The 18,754-nt window shown below is 42.1% G+C and overlaps 2 protein-coding genes across 4 annotated transcripts in view; both read left to right on the forward strand.

The window, feature by feature from the left end:
* Window positions 1-18,754, forward strand: part of zgc:101569 (uncharacterized protein LOC449822 homolog) — a 52,658-nt gene that overhangs the window by 19,133 nt on the left and 14,771 nt on the right. Inside the window, exon 8 of one of the 3 annotated variants that reach the window (XR_004104094.2) lies at window positions 405-512. The exons of 1 other annotated variant lie outside the window; for it this stretch is intronic. The gene's annotated coding sequence lies outside the window, so the exon portion shown is untranslated. Of the gene's footprint in view, window positions 1-145; window positions 162-404; window positions 513-18,754 lie in introns of those variants that run through there. One more of the 3 variants, XM_031294551.2, reaches the window with a different exon arrangement.
* The window catches only part of bmp6 (bone morphogenetic protein 6), a 49,874-nt gene continuing 32,257 nt past the window's right edge, over window positions 1,138-18,754 (forward strand). The window contains exon 1 of the mRNA XM_031294547.2: window positions 1,138-2,378. Coding sequence (XP_031150407.1) covers window positions 1,973-2,378 — 406 coding nt within the window. The 5' untranslated portion in view covers window positions 1,138-1,972. The remainder of the gene's footprint in view (window positions 2,379-18,754) is intronic.

The following is an 18,754-nucleotide window of genomic DNA, read 5'->3' on the forward strand; positions in this document are numbered from 1 at the left end:
CACACACACACACACACACACACACACACACACGAACACAAACACACACACACACACACACACACACACACACACACACAAGGAAATGCATAATGCTGTGTCAAACAGCAGTCAAAGATTATTATAGGCCTATTTATATTTGCAGATTATTTTCATACTGTACTGACAGGATTTCTGCTTGGTAAACAGGAAAAACTAATAAACTTTAATATAAAATTAAAGTCTACATAAGTAAAGTGAATGTACTATAACATGCAATACACCAGCTGTGTGTGTGTGTGTGTGTGTGTGTGTGTGTGTGTGTGTGTGTGTGTGTGTGTGTGTGTGTGTGTGTGTGTGTGTGTGTGTGTGTGTGTGTGTGTGTGTGTGTGTCTTTGATGCTGGTTCCCACTCTTCACATGCAGATAAGATAGGCTCTGGCAGTAGCAGAGACACAGAGAGAGATATGGACACCTTTGGACCTTATCACCAGGACCATCACAGTTTGAAGGGGCCATGAAGACACAACACAGGTTAGGGTGAAAGGAATGATGGGAGGAAGTGGAAGGAGAGAGGGAAATAAGGATTTAAAAGAATTCCCTTTTATTCATGTAGAGATTTCTGGGACAATGTCAGCTGTTCCCTGCTAGTACTGGATATAGCCTACAGTTTACTAATTGGTGCGCTCGGTTCACATTTACTTAGAAGTGCAGCCCCATCATGCAGCTGGTTGAGATTTTAAATGTTATTTATACAATTAATTAGAATACTTAAGTCAGTTTATTTCTGTAGTGTTTAAAGGAGGTCGGATAACTTCTCCTTGTTAGGTTGCTGTGCGTCATTGCTTGCTGTTTCCAGCTCCATCGTCAGGGGTCGTGCCTCAACTGGGTAACATTTATTCTGCTTCAGCTGAGTCGACACACACCTTGATTATCGGTGTGTGAAGATGTAATCAATGCTTCATTATAGCAGATTTGTGCGGACTTTTTCAGAGGAGTAAATTGTTGCAAGAAAGCGTAACTATGCAAGCCTTATGAAACAGAAGTGTAACTCTTAATTTTGGGGGCATATACTCTGTGGGCTACAGGCCTGCTGCAGAGCATTTAAACGCAGCTGGTGGATTTTAAGTTATAACCCAATAACAGGCTACAAAAGTTAAACAAAGATCTACAAATCTGGGTTCATGATGGAGTCATTATGTCACAGAGACTAGAAGAATTAAGCACGAATATGATGAGCAATACTAATGCAAAGTAGACTAACTTGGCATTTTTATTTAAATGACAGGCTGTTATTCCGCAGCGAACAAAATATGGAAATATGATGTTAGAGTTGTCCTTGTAGTCTGTAGAGCTCCACCTCTGGCTAAGTGCGCACGGAGTGGGCGGTTTCAGAACACACATATACAAACACACACACAGGCGCACGCAAACGTACACGCGCGCGCACGCATATTATGGACTGCAACCTGCTAATTCCTGTTAGACTCTCATACACAGCCTGTAAGAGTAGGTGACCGTCACCGACACCACTTAAACTATTAAAGGGCGGCTTTTGTCAGTGCGCAGCGTTGGAAAATCGTAAATTTTGGAGAGCAAACTTATCCGCTTAAAGTAAAATGGCTTGTTTCAGAGGACTTGTTATTCTTTTATTGATGCACTTCGTATCAAACGGTGTCGTTTGACAGACTTACCGGAGCGCTCAGAATAAAGTTTCTCATGGTGCACTTTATCCTGAAGCAGCACCGCGCGCTACGGGAATCAGAAATGAAAGCAGAACCGACACTATTTTGCACATTTCTCTTAAGGAAGTATTTCAGATGGCTTGATTCACGTGTCTTTTCTCGCTTTTGATCTGCGGCTACGACCGATAACCGCGCTCTCGGACGGACTTTGGTGTAGGTTACCATTACGCCTATTTTACATTTGGATAGGCGACTGAAGCTCCAAGCCAGACACACTTGGGACTCCGGAGAGCACAGCGCGACAACACCATGACCAGCTGCTGGCTTGCCTTGGTCGGATTGTGGTGGAGCGCTTATTACTGCATGTTCCTGGTCGCGGGGAGTAATTATTCACTGGATGGAAACAACGAAGTGCAACCGGGTTTCATCCACCGACGGCTGCGAACGCACGAGAAGAGGGAGATGCAGAAGGAGATCCTGTCCATCCTCGGGCTGCCGCACAGACCGAGACCACATCTGTCACACGGAAAGTACAACTCCGCTCCACTTTTCATGTTGGACTTATACAACACTATATCTAGCGAGGAGAAAAGCCAAGTGGAAGGCATCCTGGACCGATATCAGTCCATGCGGACGACCCAGAGTCCTCTGGCCACATACCAAGAAACTGGCTTTCTGAATGATGCAGATATGGTGATGAGCTTCGTTAATCTCGGTAAGTAACTTGGATTTATTTTTTATTTTTTTCGGCGATTTATTTGTGCGTAATTGCGCTCCTGTGAGATTTTTTTTTTTTATTTGATTTAAGAGTGAACAGGTGTTTGGCACCGCAAGGTTGAAGTGGAGGGACGCTAGGAAGAGTCGTATCCAACAAAATGTACATTTATGAGGATATGGTTTTAAAAATGACTCATGAATTAGGCCCCTCCTTATTCCTAAAATACTTTTTACCCCCCATATTTGACCCATATTGAAGACACCTGGAGCTCATAGCTGACCTACATTTTAATTTAAACACAGTAGCGCAACAGACGCACCAGGACGCACGTTTAGTAGTGGATCCTGAGCTAGTTCATTGTATGAACCGCACAGAGCCACATACTGCCTCATGTCCTCTGTGGGTTAGAAAAACTGATGAGGTTTATATTGTTTCGGAGTAATTTATTGTTACACGTCCTCTCTCTGGGTAGATTGGCCCTCCTCGGCTCATTTATAGGAACGAAATTCTGTGGTTAGTCATGCTGTGCAATCTACTTCATGATTTATGTCTTCTCAGGGAAAACAGACCTAGTATCCTCAGCAAACCATCAACCACCACCGCTGGTATTTGTATATAAAGGGCTATTCCTGCCGCTGACCTCCAGCGCAGCGAGTTGCGGTTTCTGGGCAGTAAAATTGCGTCGCATTGTTTGTGTTACCCAAGCAGATTTGTCTTTAATTAGCTCTAGTGACGATAACGAGGGACACTTTAATCATAACGAGTTTGGAACATAAAAGCCAAAAGGCCTTCCTTCCATTAGCAGCTCCAGTGTTTACTGGGAGACTCTAAACAGAGCGCCTGAAGATAAACAGAGGCGCTGCCAGAGTCAGACGCTGCTGGACAAGGAGGCTTAAATCCAGATTGATTGACATTCTTCATGGGAACTAAGGGCATTGTCATGATCCGGCCATGAGAACAGTGAGAATGTATCACTGCTGAAGAATGTGGTCTCATGGTTTCTTTTTCAGACTTATACTTCTTTTGAAACTGGAAGACCTTTACATATTTTACTCCTCACCTTTTATAAACCATTTCATGGTCACTTAGTACCACACATGAAGAAGATAATTGGGTTTGGAGTAAGAAAAAGCCAATGTTTCTCCAGTTATTGGTCCTGTGAGTATTGGTCTTGCAACATGTAGTGATGAAAACCAGATATTCAGACAGAAGGAGGCCGTCGCTTTAGTCTCAAATATCGAAGCCCCTCTGTTGGCTTCTGTGTGGGAGTGTGGTGGTGGCTGCGTGGTGTTTGTGTATCTGTGGTTTTGGTATTCCTGTGCTGTGTCAGTTTGGGTTTATTCTGTGTTGTTGCACATCTGGCTCTCCACTTTGATTAATCACGTCCTGTGCATCTTTTGACAATTCCCTCAGATTTCTGTGGTGACCGGGGGATTAGGTTGCCATCTCCTCCAGTCGTACACAGAGTCCTAACCGCCCTGGAGGAGGGAAGGCTTCCTCCCTGAATGTGATTGTAATTAATGTCGGACAGGCCAAGGCTTTCCATCTGCTTTGCAAATAAGGCCTTGCACGACTACCGTGTGTCATCGCCATCCGATTAGTTTTTAATGTGTCTCTTGCTCGATTTGGAGCGATTTGTGAGGAGCGACTTAGAAAGCTATAGTAGAAAGAGGCCTGAAACACTCCTGGGTGGTCCTTCTTGTTTCAAAACCGGAAAATCCCAAAAAAAAAATCTGGATATCGTGTGGCCAAAGTGAAACTACAAATTAGAATCAAGATAAATGAAAGGAAGAAAAGCGAAGAAGCCAAACAATCTGTCTGAAACAATTTGAAAAATAGGATTAACAGACAGAGCCTAAAGCAGATTTATTCATTGAAAGGCACCTTCCACACCTAATCTGTGTTTGTGAAATCAAAGCAAATGAAGAAGGCAGCGGCTCCCTTTACCTCGATGATCTGATTTAAAACTGAAGTCACCTTTTTTACATCAGCAGATCCTCCCTGGGTGTTGATGTAAGAATCTCACACTAACCCATAGTAAATAAACCGATGTCAGCGATTTAAGCTTCCGCGTGAACTGATGTCTTTCGCAGCCAGCTGCGGCAGTAGCACAGATAGAGAGCTCATTTTCAAAGGGGATTCTCCTGGGGTTCGGATAGATTTAGGAGCCCCTGCGTTACATCCAGTCTCAAGTGCTCTCTGTAAACCATATGCCCACCCCCCTGCATGATTCATGTAGACCTCTTGTTCAGTCATCCATTCTCCTTAGCTATCATCACTTGTTCAGAATGACCCATTGAAAAAAAAAAAAAAAAAAAAACAGCGGCGCAAGTGGTGGAAAACATCAAATTGTAGGACGAAAAGCATATTTTCCAGCTCCTTTTTCATCTTCATTCAAAAGCACGTTCATCACTGTTTGCCTTGCGGGTGTCCTGCTTTCCACTGAGGTTTAGTGAAGTAGCACTTGTGTGCTGAATGACTCATGCTGTGTTACACGCTGCAGCTCCGAGCATGTCCTAATACGCAGCAGGGTCCTCGGGTAATGGCAGTGGTCACTGTTAAAGGTTCCCTGTGGAGTTTTGGACCTCTAGTAGCGCTATGGAGCTGTTTTTCTATGAATGGCTCCCTGTTTTGTTTATCTCAAGCGTGCAATGCCGTACGCATTCCTGTCGATGGTTTCACACAATTCAACTGATCTACAGGTGGCGGTAATTTGCCAAGATATTATGCAGTAATGCACTAGAAGACAGCAAGCTTCAATGTAAACAATACAGGATTTAAAATACTTGAAAATCAGCTTTGCAAATGTATTATTATGATGAAGGAAATGCACACAGTGCATTTTTGTGAGTAACACTGAATGTAAACATAACCTAAAACTCCACAGGACACCTTTTTTAAATTTGAGTTTAGGGCTTGTACACACTCGTTGTGGCACACGCTCTGACTTTGAACATGACGTAATTTCATTTGTAAGAGGAAACAGATAATCTTACATTTAAGAGACACAAATGTACTGAAAAGTCCCTCTGAGAAGACTCTGTGTGTAGTTTTTAAGTACAAATGTGAGTCTTTTTCCTAATTATATTTTAGGAGAACTCTGGTTAAGACCTATTTAGTTGAAAAGGGATGACCTACCCTTTTTTAGATGCTAATCTCTGGTCACAGACCAGATCTCTCACAAGGGAATATATTATGGAATGAGTGGGGAGACACTGACCCGTATTGGTAAGGTGCGTCCCAGTGGGGGAAAAAAATACAAGAGGTTAATGCTCACCGTGAGGGCTATAATAGCCAGCAGGGGAAAATTTGCTATTCCTATCAGGTTTGGTTTTTGTGGTTGAGCTGTGACCTCGTGGTTATGGTGAGTCAAGGATGCACAGAAATGGCTTTGGTTTCACGGGTCACAGAACAGGAACTCCAAATGTTGTTCCTGTGTCATCTGCATTTAACTGTGATGAGTTTGCTTTGCTGTTGCTCTCCCATGCCAGACGGACAGACCGAAAGACCAACAGACAGACAGACAGGTGTGGAGGCCTCTCTGAGCTTGGCTTGGCTCAGTCAGAGCGCAGCCAAAGCTCCCATTGCTTGTTTGCTCTCCCATCCTTTTCTGTTTGTCTGCTGGGTCTTACCAGAAGGAACAAGGTTTTTAAAGTCAATCTTGTTCTACTTTTCCTACAGCTTTAAATACCCTTTCATGGTTAACAGGTGAGCTTGAACCCACCCCCCTGTTTTGTGTTCTAAGGCCCCATTTACACTTGTCATTTCAAGTGTCTCATTGTAGGATAAAATCCAGATGAGTTTTAATAAATGTTTGTTTACACTTCGCCACATATACTGTATGTGTCTCCATTAGTCGGAACAAAAATCTGATCACATTTGTCTGGAAAGTTAAATCACACATGCCTCCTGCAGTTCAACTATTCTATTAATTTATGCGTTTGTGCACTTGTCTGTCATCATGACTGCTCTCCTTTTCTTCTCCTCTCTGTCTCTACACACCCCATTGCATAGTTGAGCTGTCAGTAGACCTCTTACCTAAGTCAACAGCCAAGCTTTCTACTAGCCTACCGCCCACACTTTAAAGGCAAACAAGCCAGAAAGCTTTAAGAAGTGGGTTTCCAGGAGATTAACCGGGTCCAGACAGCCCTGGGCTTATTCTGAAATGAAGTGCCCTTATTAAGTGGCTGTTTTCCCTGTCTTATGATGCCTGGCTGCATTTCTCAGCTCCTTAGCCCAGGTAAGCCACTTCCTTTGCTGCGAAACGTGTCCCAAAGCCCCAGCATGATCAAATAATTAGTTGGCTTCGATCAAAGAGTCAGTTGTTTGATGCCGAAGGGAGCTTTGGAAAATTTTCACTAAATTGTCTTGAAACACTTCCTGCAAAGCCTCAGAGACCAGAACAGAACAGAACAGAGGACCACCCGTCACTTCACCTCAACTTCGAGCATACCGTAAACAATATTAGCCAGAAGTTAAGCGAGGAATTTGAGATATGCTGCGGTGAAATAAAGGATCTTTTCTGAGACATAAACTTGGCAGTTGAAACCTTCCTGCAATGGTGAGAAAAGTTACATTGACAAACTACAAACCTCTGTGTTTGTTTTCATCTGTTTACAGTATCAGATAATTCACTGCCGCTACAAGTTCACTTGAACTCACAGTGATGTTCAAGAACGGCCCAAGATATACAAATAATCCTGCTTATTGAGTTACAGTGTTTTAAAGTGCTTCCTTTTTCTCATGTTTGGATTGTATTGGTTGTCGAGCTCTTTGGCAAAACACACAGCTGCCTCAAGAAACAAACGGGGTTGACGGGGGGAAACATCTACAGTTGACCCGATTATGTCTTTTCCAGTCCAGCTTTATGTCTGTCATAAAAGACGAGGTGTTACAGGACAACTCTATTGTCCATCTGAGTTTTTGCCACAAACCTTACAGTGTTTGTGTGTGTCTCCTGACTGTATTTGACGCAGCTAACCTCTTGCTGTGGGCGTATACATAAATGGAGATGTACACAAACACACAGTTGGTCGACCCTAAGGTCGGCAGATAACCATTTATAAGAGAACATTCCATTTACACTTGAAGTAATTTCTGTCACACACACACACACACTGCTCTTAACACCCAGCTACACGCACATACACATCACTCCTCCACCCCGCGCCCACCCACCCTGATATCTCTCCCTCTCACGCCATAACTCTCTGACTTGACAAGATGGCAACCGAGATTGGGGCTGAGTGCAGAGATTACACTCCTTGCCTTGTTTGTTCTCTCTGTCCTCATTTCTTTCCCCGTCCAGTCTCATGTCTTCATCGGACATTCCAGTTCGGAGCGATAGTGGCGCGGGATGGAGGAGTGTGGCGAGATAAGGAGGTGAAGTGCGCCACACTCGCTGCTGGTAACGATATATCGAACAGCAGATAACCTTGGCGGAACATCTGATTGGGACCCGCTGCTCCCATTTATCACCTCTGGGTGCAGGCATGGAGGAATTTGCTGTTTGGTCTGCTGTGCTTCAAGCAGGACGGGGCAGAGCTCCACTGTCCTGTCACACATCTGTTGTTCTGTCCACATCCGTCTGTGTCTTTACACATCTTTTTCTCGCTGTCTTGCATCAAATTATTGATGTAAACCTCAGACGGAATCTTGACTACATGCTGTGCAACAAGAAGCAGCTGATCAGAAACAGGTTGATATGATGGCCTCCTCCAGTAGCTCATATGAACAGATAGTGTATGATCTATTGGGCTATATGCTCTGTATTAAACATATTGATTATAGTGTTGGTTTCGCTGGAGGGTCTGGTGCTCCAAATGCAGTTTTAAAGGCTTTTCCAGCCCCAGAAAAAAAGAGAATTATAGCATTAAATAGCACCATTTAAATGTAAGCTTGTAGCACATTTCATACAAAAAGATTTGTATACATCAGTATGGGTGATCATGACTTTTTACTGTGTTCTTGTTGTACCTCTAATGCTCAGTGCATGCTTAGTGATTGTTGTAACTGCTTGTATGGGAACATGTGAGTGTATGGGCTTAAAATGAGGAAAGCCCAAAAGAGTGTGTTTACTCCTGCATTGCTCTTTTTTGCTAAAAGCGCTGTAAAGCTGTCAGCCTTTGTCTTGGGTTCAACTGTCTATGAAGTGGCCACGCACAGGAGATCATTAACCTGGAATTAGTGTGTGTGTGTTTGCGTTAGGCTGTGTTTGTATATACAAAGTTTGTATATGTGAAAGAAAGAGACAAATTACAAAACCGAGAGGCAAAGATGCAAACAAATGCGTCTCTTTGTTTTGATTGCTGCATTTTCCCCAGATCTCCGCATAACTAAAGCCACAAAACCCAGTCTGTTTAAAAGTTGAAAACACTGGCTGCCTGTGTTTGAGTTTAGGTCCATGTGATGAGGTTTGGAGTGACTGTAAGAAGAAGATAGAGGAACATGTGGATGCCATAGGTAGCATTAGTGCAAACTGCATCAAAATGTAGCTGTTAATTCACCACTCACATCTGCCCGAACCCGACATTCATCTTCTGTTGTTAAAGACAATATGAATGAGGCATAGCTGGGATTTTCAGGGAGTAGTGACATTATAGTTCAAGTATCACAGTGGGTAACAGGTCTGTGTACTTGGTGGCCAACGGATTTTCGTTTTGAAAGGAAAAAAACAAAAACGAAAAACGGCCAGTTTCCCAATTACCATTAGTAAATAGGAAAACAAAAAAATGGAAAACAACCCATTATTCGTTTTTTGTTTTGATATTAGAAAACGAAAAACAATCTCGTTATCCGATTGTCTTTGATGTATTTGTAGATGGAACTCGGAAATTAAAATACGTGTGTATAAATCGTATTCCTTAATTTTGCATTGGTATTTTTTCGTGACCCGGAAGTTACTCCCGCCACGCCAAGACCCGCCCTTCAATAGCAATTATTGGCCAGTACCGCCTGTAAGATCCGTTCTGTGCATGCGCATAATTAACTAACAATGTCCATGTGCGATTTACAGTCTATGTTTGTACCATGTGTCAACCATGGATGTTGTCGGTTCTCTTAAAGTGCCCATATTATGAAAAAATCACTTTTTCTGGGATTTGGGGTGTTATGTTGTGTCTCTGGTGCTTCCACACACATACAAACTTTGAAAAAAATCCACCCATGCTGTTTAGAGTGAGATACGGTTTCTGAATGTGTCCTGCCTTCAGTCTCTGGGTGAGCTGTTCAAAATCAGAACGGCTTGTGACGTCACAAGCCGAAACGAGCAGGCTAACCGCAACCATTAGCTCGTAGCGTTAGCATGCTAACGCTAGCATGCTACCTCGTTCTCAGTAGCAAAGCACTGCTACAACACACACAAGTTCACCATAATCTACAAAAGAACTACTTACATGTGCGCCCTCATTTAGAAGTCTCCCAGCTAATCCTGCCTTGTAACTGACCAAAGTTGTAGAAACAGCCTTTCTTTTACTGTCTATGGAGCTAGCTAGCTGATATGATCTACATCTGAGCTACTGGGCATGTGCAGTGCAATCAAAGATACTACAGAAGAAAAAGAAGAAAAGAGGTCTCACTCTGTAGCTAAAACAGAGACCAGCTGAAAAGAGGATCTGCAGCAGTGAGAGAGAGCACTGCAGTACAACACGAATATGGTGTTTTTTGAAAATTAAACCATGTAAACCTATTCTGGTACAACCTTAAAATACAATTATGAACCTGAAAATGAGCATAATATGGCTGCTTTAATACATCCATGGTCGGTACACGATCCGTTCTGCCTGCACGATCCGTTCTGCACATGCGCAAGATAATACTGTTTTACGTATCCATACGACCTGCACGATCTGTTCCACGCTAGCCTATGGCTAGCCTCCACCGGGAAGCTAACGTTAGTTTAGCTAACAGCTAATTTGGCTAACCGCTAGCTGACTAGATTCAGTCTAAAATAACGTTAACTCAAACGTAATGGGAAAAGCAGGCTACAGCTAAATTAAGACTTCACAGTAATAACAATAAAGACAAGTATTGAGTGATTGTATTTTAAATGAGCACAAGTAAAGTAGAACTGACGTAACAGCTGTTATATATGTTAGGTGTTATATATGTCAACGTTTATTTTCAAGTTTTATTTTGAGGGTCTTTTAAAGTTATTACATGCTGTCTCAGCTAGCAGTTAGCCGAATTAGCTGTTAGCTAAACTAACGTTAGCTTGCCTGTGGAGGCTAACGGCAGACCGCTACAATCAGCTAGCAGTTAGCCGAATTAGCTGTTAGCTAAACTAACGTTAGCTTGGCTGTCGACCGAAAGCGTGGAACAGATCGTGCAGTGTCGTAAATCCTCGTACAACCGCGCATGCGCGAACATTTTGCGAATGTGCAGAACGGATCGTGCAGGCAGAACGGATCGTGTACCGACAGATGTATTAAGAGAACACGTTAACACTTTACGACCAAACATTACAACTTTTTTATTAAATCTTTTTTTTTATTAAATCTTTATTATACAATAGTCATAGCTATAAACATTCGAAACTTGTCACTGATCCAAAACCGTGTAGCGACATCGTTGTTGTGTTGTTTACGTTAATGTTTTTACCTTTAATACTTCGTCTTGACTAATAACCATAGACTGTCTATTATTAATGCGATGAAGTGTAAACGTACATAAGTGTCCTTTTGAAGATGGGATGACAGCTCTCCCAGCCACCACTGCTGTATACCACTATAGTAGCTACATGCCAACGGCAGTAAACACTATAGTAGCTACATGCTAACGGTCATTTTAGCTGGCAATGTTGTTAAATTCTCCCCAATTCCGGGTCACATTCCTGCTGAAAAATGTCCGATTGTGTAGTGTTTGGTTCAGAAGCCTTTATCTGTGATTTTTGACGTTAGAAAGTGCTGCTTCGTTCCACTACAATCGAACGTTGGCATACTCATAGCTAACTATTGTAGCTGCATGCTAACGCGACATAGCGGAGCATATAGCTAGCTATGTACGTATGTAGCAGGACTTTGTACTGTAAAAATCACCAATAAAGGCTTCTAAACCAAATACTAAACAAATACAAATACAGTAAAGTGACCGGAATTAGGGGTGAAATGTCCAGCATTGAGCTACATAATAGTTTGCTAGGAGTTAGCTGGTCTCTCACAGAGATCTAATTTGTAGCCCTGTTTTACCGGATACTTTCATAAAAGTACAAACACATAAAGTGAAAGGTATACACATGCTTACATTTTATTAAAAGCATGGTTAACCTGAAGCAGGACGGAGTCATGACTTAAAACACCAAAGCAAGGCTTCTAGCTCAGGCTAGCTAGCGTTAGCAAATTACCTTCAAAGTTGCAAAGAAATGATGAAACGTAAAATTTGAAGCCTTTATTTAATTTGCTACATGGTGTTGTACTGGATGGCCAGACGACCCTCCGTATATCATTAACAGATACTTTAGGCAACTCCAGCAAACACCTTGTAAACTTCATCTCTGCCATCATAACGGTCTACTGTCACTGTCTAATGTTTTCTTCCGGTAACCGGGAATGTCCAAACATCCTTACGCCAATGCGTGCATAGAGCTGTGAAGTTTGCCGGTGTTCGCGCAAGCGTAGAACTGATCAGGCAGTGCACAGAACGGATTTTACAGGCGGTACGGATCGGGTACTGACAAAGGAATAAGATTTATACACACATTTTAATTTCCGAGTTCCATCTACAAATACATCAAAGACAATCGGATAACGAGATTGTTTTTCGTTTTCCGTTTTTTAATATCAAAACAAAAAACGAATAATGGGTTGTTTTCCGTTGATTGTTTTCCTATTTACTAATGGTAATTGGGAAACTGGCCGTTTTTCGTTTTTGTTTTTTTCCTTTCAAAACGAAAATCCGTTGGCCGCCAAGTACACGGACCGTAACACCAATACCAAATTACCAATATTTTAAATTAAAAAAAGCATACACAAAGAATTTCACCACTATACTTCTGGTAAATGAAAAATGAAAAAAATACTAGGTGCCATAAAAAAAACTTTACGAACTGGTGCCCTGGTTTAAAAACATTTACAGTTCTATAATTCCTTAGTCTATATCGGCGACGATTCATTCATGGGATTAATCCGGTGACGCCGGAAGATCTGCTGGATGTCCCTCATTTTTGGCCGGATGTCCCTCACCTTCCACTTTCTTTGTGTTGCTGTTTTTAAACTCTGGTTGATTTCTGAGGACTATGATTAACTGCTCCTCAGATCTCTGCAGGGTAAATCCAGACAGCTAGCTAGACTACCTGTCCAATCTGAGTTTTCTGTTGCACGACTAAAACAACTTTTGAACGTACACATGTTCCACCAAAACAAGTTCCTTCCCGATGCTATTTTGCAGAGGCACTGTTGTTGCGGACGGCGCTTAGTGCCGCCCAAAGACGATTGTGATTGGTTTAAACAAATGCCAATAAACCACAGCATCTTTTTCTCCCATCCCGGAATGCTGTGTGGACTAGCCAGATCTTCCTCCGAGCGGAGATAGGTCTGGCAATGTGAAACTAATAGTTCCTTAAACGCTAACACTTAACTCTTCCTTTTCCGACTATTTGTTTCTCTGGCTTCTAGGTACTTGCTTCTTGTCCGCACTCTTGTTATTTTAGGATGAATATTCTGCGGCGAGTTTGCATCTGATGATATTCTATCTGATCGATGTATCAGAGGACCGGTTCGGTGACATTGTTTAATTCTGTATGATGATACATTTGATGTTACATTACAAAGTACAGGACATATGATTTTTTTTTTAGTAAACACTGGTTGGTATGTCTTTGGAATTTGTGGTCCATCCCGGTGTTAAAGGTTGTGAACCGCTGAACTCCGAAGCGACGTGTCCTTGTGTGTAAACTCCATCCATTATCATAACGACCCTGTCGTTTGCTTTGCCGTAGAGGCTCGTTCTGGTAATGGAGTTGACCGCGGCCAACAGGAATGGCGTAAATGTCACGGTAAACATTCTCGCTGTCACATTCTTCTGTGAAGCCACCGGGAAGCCCGCAGGGATTTATCTCTAGTAAATAAAAAAGCAGAGGAAGAGAGAAAAAGAAGGAAAGAAAGGAAAGAAAAAAAGGCACACCCAGAGGATGCTTGAGGGGTGAGAAACTCTGGGAAAGATGAAAGGTGATTTTAAAGTCTTTGGAGACCTTGAGGGAGCAGAGGAAGGAGGGTGTGAGTGTGTGTCTGTTCTGGTAGCCACATATAAACATTTCTGTGTACACAAGCCTGTTTGTGAAGATATGTTTTAGTCAGAACAAGTTGAACTATGATGGAAATCCTTTTTAGCCATGCTAGCAGCATGTCATACAGTCTGTCCAACACTTTGGTCCAGACTAAAATATCTCATCAACAATTGGATGGATTGCCATGAAAGTTTATACATACGTTTATGGTTTCCTAATGGATGGATCCTCCAGACTTTGATGATCCCTTGAACATTCCTCTAGCACCACCATGACGTTGACATATTCAGCTTTTAACTAAATGTCTTGACTAATGAGTACAGCCTCACAGAGATGTTAGCATTGCACGTTTTGTTCATTGCTGTTAGCATAAGGACATGGCTTTAAGGTTAATTTTAGACCTGTAAAAAGAGAGCAAGACTATATTCTGTCTGTATCAAATGTGAGATGTCTTGTAGCTGCATTCTGGTCCAGTGATTTTGGTTTTAAACATATTTTAACAGTCAGCAAATATTAAAGTCTATCACACCTGTAATGGAAATAAATATTCTTTGGCCAGTTATTCTTAAATACCCCACTATTAAAAACAGTGGTCCCAGAAACCAAAGGTAGAGCAACAATAGCTGTTCACTTGACAGTGATAAGTGTGTTAGGGTGGAGTTTTCCTCAAAGGTCAGGGTCAAGGGTTAGGAAATGAATGTATGTCCTTACAAGTACACACATACAGACATATGTGACTTGGCTTGTGTGTGTCTGCACTGATAATTTGAGTGTATTTGCCCACCTGGTCATACAAGAAGTCTTCATCAAATACCAGTGTCGCAAAGAAAGCTGCACCCCTCGGCCCCTCACATGTTCCCAGGCTGGTCATCTCTCTAAAGAGGACGTGCCTGAAACAACAACTGTAGGTCCACAGTGAGAAAAAGGCCCCATGTGAGCGCAGATGCTCCTGACCCTCCCGCGCAAGTAGCCTCCCTTTCAACCGCGCTGCCGCTGACAAATTTACGAGCCCTAGGCTGACCCGCGGGCTGACTTTCCAAACATGAAACTGACAGGAAAACAGTCGGAGACGGTAGGGATGGAGTAAGGCAGGGTGTAAGAGAGAGATGAGAAAAAGGGCACAGAGAAGGAAGAGTGGCAAGACATGTATATGCGGTGTTTTCAGCGAATAATGAGTGTGTCATTCTTTCGACTTGCTCCACGTAAAAAATGTGTAGAATTTAATTTCTGCTTTCCTAATTAAATTTAGGCCTCTAAACACATGTAGCCTCAGAGAAAGTAAAGTATGTCAGAAGAAAGTACAAAAAGGAGAGAGTGTTGAAAGATAATGAAACTGTGAATACAGAAAAGTAAGATAAAGGACAATCAGGTGAGAAAAAAGTAAGATGAAGAAAGATGGTTTTATTCGTATGTCAGTGGGTACAACCATACACAAATATTTCCAGAGGTTAGGGGGTTGACTCCCAAAGAGGCCACCCATGACAAAAATGTATCCTCTCCTAGTGCCGTGAGGCTTTCTTGATAAAAGGATCTTATCACTAAGGATGTGCAGGGGAAACTCTGCCCAGTCCTTCCTCCAGTATGGACACTTTCCACACCTCCTGGATACCTTATCTTTAGTGTTTAAAAGTCCGGTATGAATCCTTGTCCAAGTGGAAGTCTCACATTTTAGTGCATCTACTCCACGCATCTCACTGTTGGTGCCTTTTTTTCACATACTGCACAATATGGTCAGTATGTTCAGAACTTTTCTTGTAATACACACATACTGTATATACTGTCTAAGACTAGCCGATGTCCAAGCCCAGATGGTATTGTGTACACTTTGAGAGGAATGTAAAAACTCTGACATTCATCTAATAATCTGGAACACATAATGAATATTTTTAATAACTTCTTCCTCTCTTCCTGTTATATTATAAACCGTTGAATGTCTCGGCCTTTGTAGTGGACAGACGGATATCTCTTGGCCCAAGTATCGTGTGATCACATTGAGGTGGTAATCTAGATCTGAGCTATTCAGGTTGTTTATGTCTGTTGCTGTTTTGCTGCTTTCATGTATCAACTGAAATCAAACCTGACTGATAAAAGTGTGCCTTCTGGTGAATCATAATTCAAAGTCCAGATTCTTTGGTGTGTAGGTGGGTGTGTGAGAGATTTGGGATAGTATCATATTAAAAGATAATGCCAGTTTATTACAAGTTGGGTCTTTGTAGTTTTGGCCATAATTATCTGGAATAACAACATTGTACTCACTAAGGGTGTTTTCACACATGAAAGTCCGAACCAAGTTCCGGACCAAGGTTCATGTTTTTGTTACATTGTATACATTTGATCCGGTAAGTTTTGGTTTCACACTGCAGTTATGCAAGCGCACTAAAGATCTAAATGTGACAAAACTACGTCCTGCCGTCATCACATACGTGAGCTGCGTCTCCAGATACTTATAATTGATTGGTTTGTAGACGGGCTTCCCCGTCCTCTCGTATCCTCTCTCTGTGTCGGAGTTTTTTCAGCTGACTGCTGCGGCTCTTTTTGTTTTGTTGTGATGTTGAGAAGCGAGACACGGAAACGTTCTTTCTGGAGAATTTATTCAGAGACAAACGGAAACCTACACTGTACATTTACTATCACTTAACAAATAAACTGCTGATGTATTCTCAGCTCTGATAGCCGACAGCTGTCTGCTCTGAACGCATTCACCGTCACTCTCTCATGTAGCCTACACACTAAGCACTGAGCTATTCCTTAAAGGAGCTTCCCCGGTCTTGTAACACAAGGAGAGCCTGCCAGAGCTTCTTGTATTTGGTCCGAAAGTCCGAACCATCCAAAAAATGCTTTCACACTATAAACGAACCGGACCATGGTTCAGTTTGGTCCGGACCGAGACCACCTCTTTTTATCGGACCAAAATTTGGTCTTTTGATCCGGACTGTGGTCCGGGGGAGGTTTCACACCTCTAATTTTGGTTCGGATCAAACAAAAAAGTCCGAAAGTCCGGACCAAATGAGGTATGTGTGAAAACGCCCTAAATCAATTTCTGAGATCATAGAACATCGCTAAAAAGAGGTGAGTAACACAAGTGGTCAGATGATCAAACGGGTTGTAAATAAACTCCCATGTCAGCGAAAATGACTTGGAAGAGAAAACACAGGCGACTTGAAAAATGATTACCAAAACTGTCCATTTTTAAACATCCATCACGGTTTTCAGACTTCCTGATTTCACTTTGATCTACCACTCTTTTTCTGTGCAATGAGGGATCATCACCATTATTTTGGGTGCACTCACTTTTACCTCCAAAAAATGTGGTTTGTAACTTCTGGCTGAACTTGTTTACTACCTGTCTGATCAAGTTGTAATGAACCAGAATTATCCTCTTACATGGACATCAGTCACTGTTGTAATTAATAAATTACTTACTTCAATTAATTAATTTTGACAGATTATAACATTAAAACAACACCTGGATAGAAATAAGTCTATACTCTTCTCAAGTAGATTACTTATTTCCCTCTTTAATGAATGCGGTTCGTACCAATGATGCAACCTTCCCCACCTGTTTTTAAATACTTTGGGCTTTAAAAACATGCTGCACTGACCTCACGTTTAGTGCACTGCATTGTACATTTACAGAAAAGTGTTTAGAGAACAGTTCCCTCTGGTCCCCACCCCCCATTCTAAAATAACAGATCATTTTGAAAGGTTTGGATGTGTGTTTCTGGCTTTCAAGAAGAAAGCTTAAGTTCTCTACACTCTCACCAATATTGTGTTGACATTGTGGACGGATGTTTTATTAGAAACATTGATTGTGTTTTTCCTTAAGGCCCACCTGCTTTTTGAATATCCAGGTATCTGGTTACCGTCGCTGTTTGTGGAGCTGTGCCTGTGTGTAAAACAAGCAGTAGGTCTTACATGTAAGTCAGCCCAAGGGGGAGATTGAGGCTGGCCCAGACTGATTTATCAGTGGATCATATGCTCTGCCTTTAAGCCGCTGAAATGCGTTGTGGTCACCACAGACTTTCCAAAGGGAATCACACTGTGGCTCGGCTGTCTTCATGACCGAGAGGGTGGAGAAGAAAGGAAGGCAGACCGAGAGGTGAGTATAGGGAGATATAGCTGTGCTGAGAAAGAAGAGAAAAGGTGGTGTTCATAGTGAGAGGGAGGGAAAATAGAGTACCAAACAGCATCACAGATTGAGCTGGCCTTCTACCTTGTGGCTGTGGAATGCAAAGCCACCAATATTTTGACTTCTCCTTTGGAAACAGCTGCGTTTTCCTTTTTCAAAGATATTTTTTCCTTATTTATCGGATCCCTCAGGAGAGATTCATCTCCTGGCCCTGACACCGGCTTCCTCCTCTAAATCTGGGACCAGACCGGCCTAGCTCAGACATACACATGCACACACACACACACACACACACACACACACACACACTCAGACACATGCACACCTGCTGCCCAAAAGCAGAAACTAACCACAGATCACTATAGCAGGCCTCTTTACTGCCTGTACTGCTGCACGTTGATAGAGGCACATGGACACATAAGACGCACAAATATACGAGCCATCTTGCATATAAAGGCACACACATATAGGCAACACCTACCGATAAATCAATCCAAACATAGTATACCTAGTAAGACAGGGCTATCAAACGCATTTTCACTAAGGGCCACACAGGAAAAGAGAATCACATCAAGGGCCAGACGTGTGTAGTTTATTGACATGCATACATCGAAAAAGTAAAATATCTTTGTATACTGCATGTCGCTTTTTTCATCATTTTTGTGGCTTTCTCAGACATTTTTGTGATTTTTTTTGTTGTTGTTAATTTGTTGTTTTTGTACGTTTTGTTGCTTTTTTTTCTCCATTCTTTTTGACTTTTGTAACACTTTGGTGACTTTTTAGGGCTTTATGTTGACCAAAGAGTTCCTTAGCCATCATAGAGTTTAGCAAATCAAGCAAAACAATGATTACATTGTTTACATGTTTCACAGCCTGAATATGAACACTCTCTCTCTGGTTCTGGGGGAATTTCTGAGTCTCAAAGTCGGCAAATCTGCTAAATTCTACTCTGAGTGTAGCGTAATAACAGTCTGAAAACAGTTTCCTGTCTGTTTGGTTTGGCGAACAACAAGGGGTCAAAAT

Source organism: Sander lucioperca, chromosome 1, assembly GCF_008315115.2.
Source record: "Sander lucioperca isolate FBNREF2018 chromosome 1, SLUC_FBN_1.2, whole genome shotgun sequence".
Lineage (NCBI taxonomy): Eukaryota > Metazoa > Chordata > Actinopteri > Perciformes > Percidae > Sander > Sander lucioperca.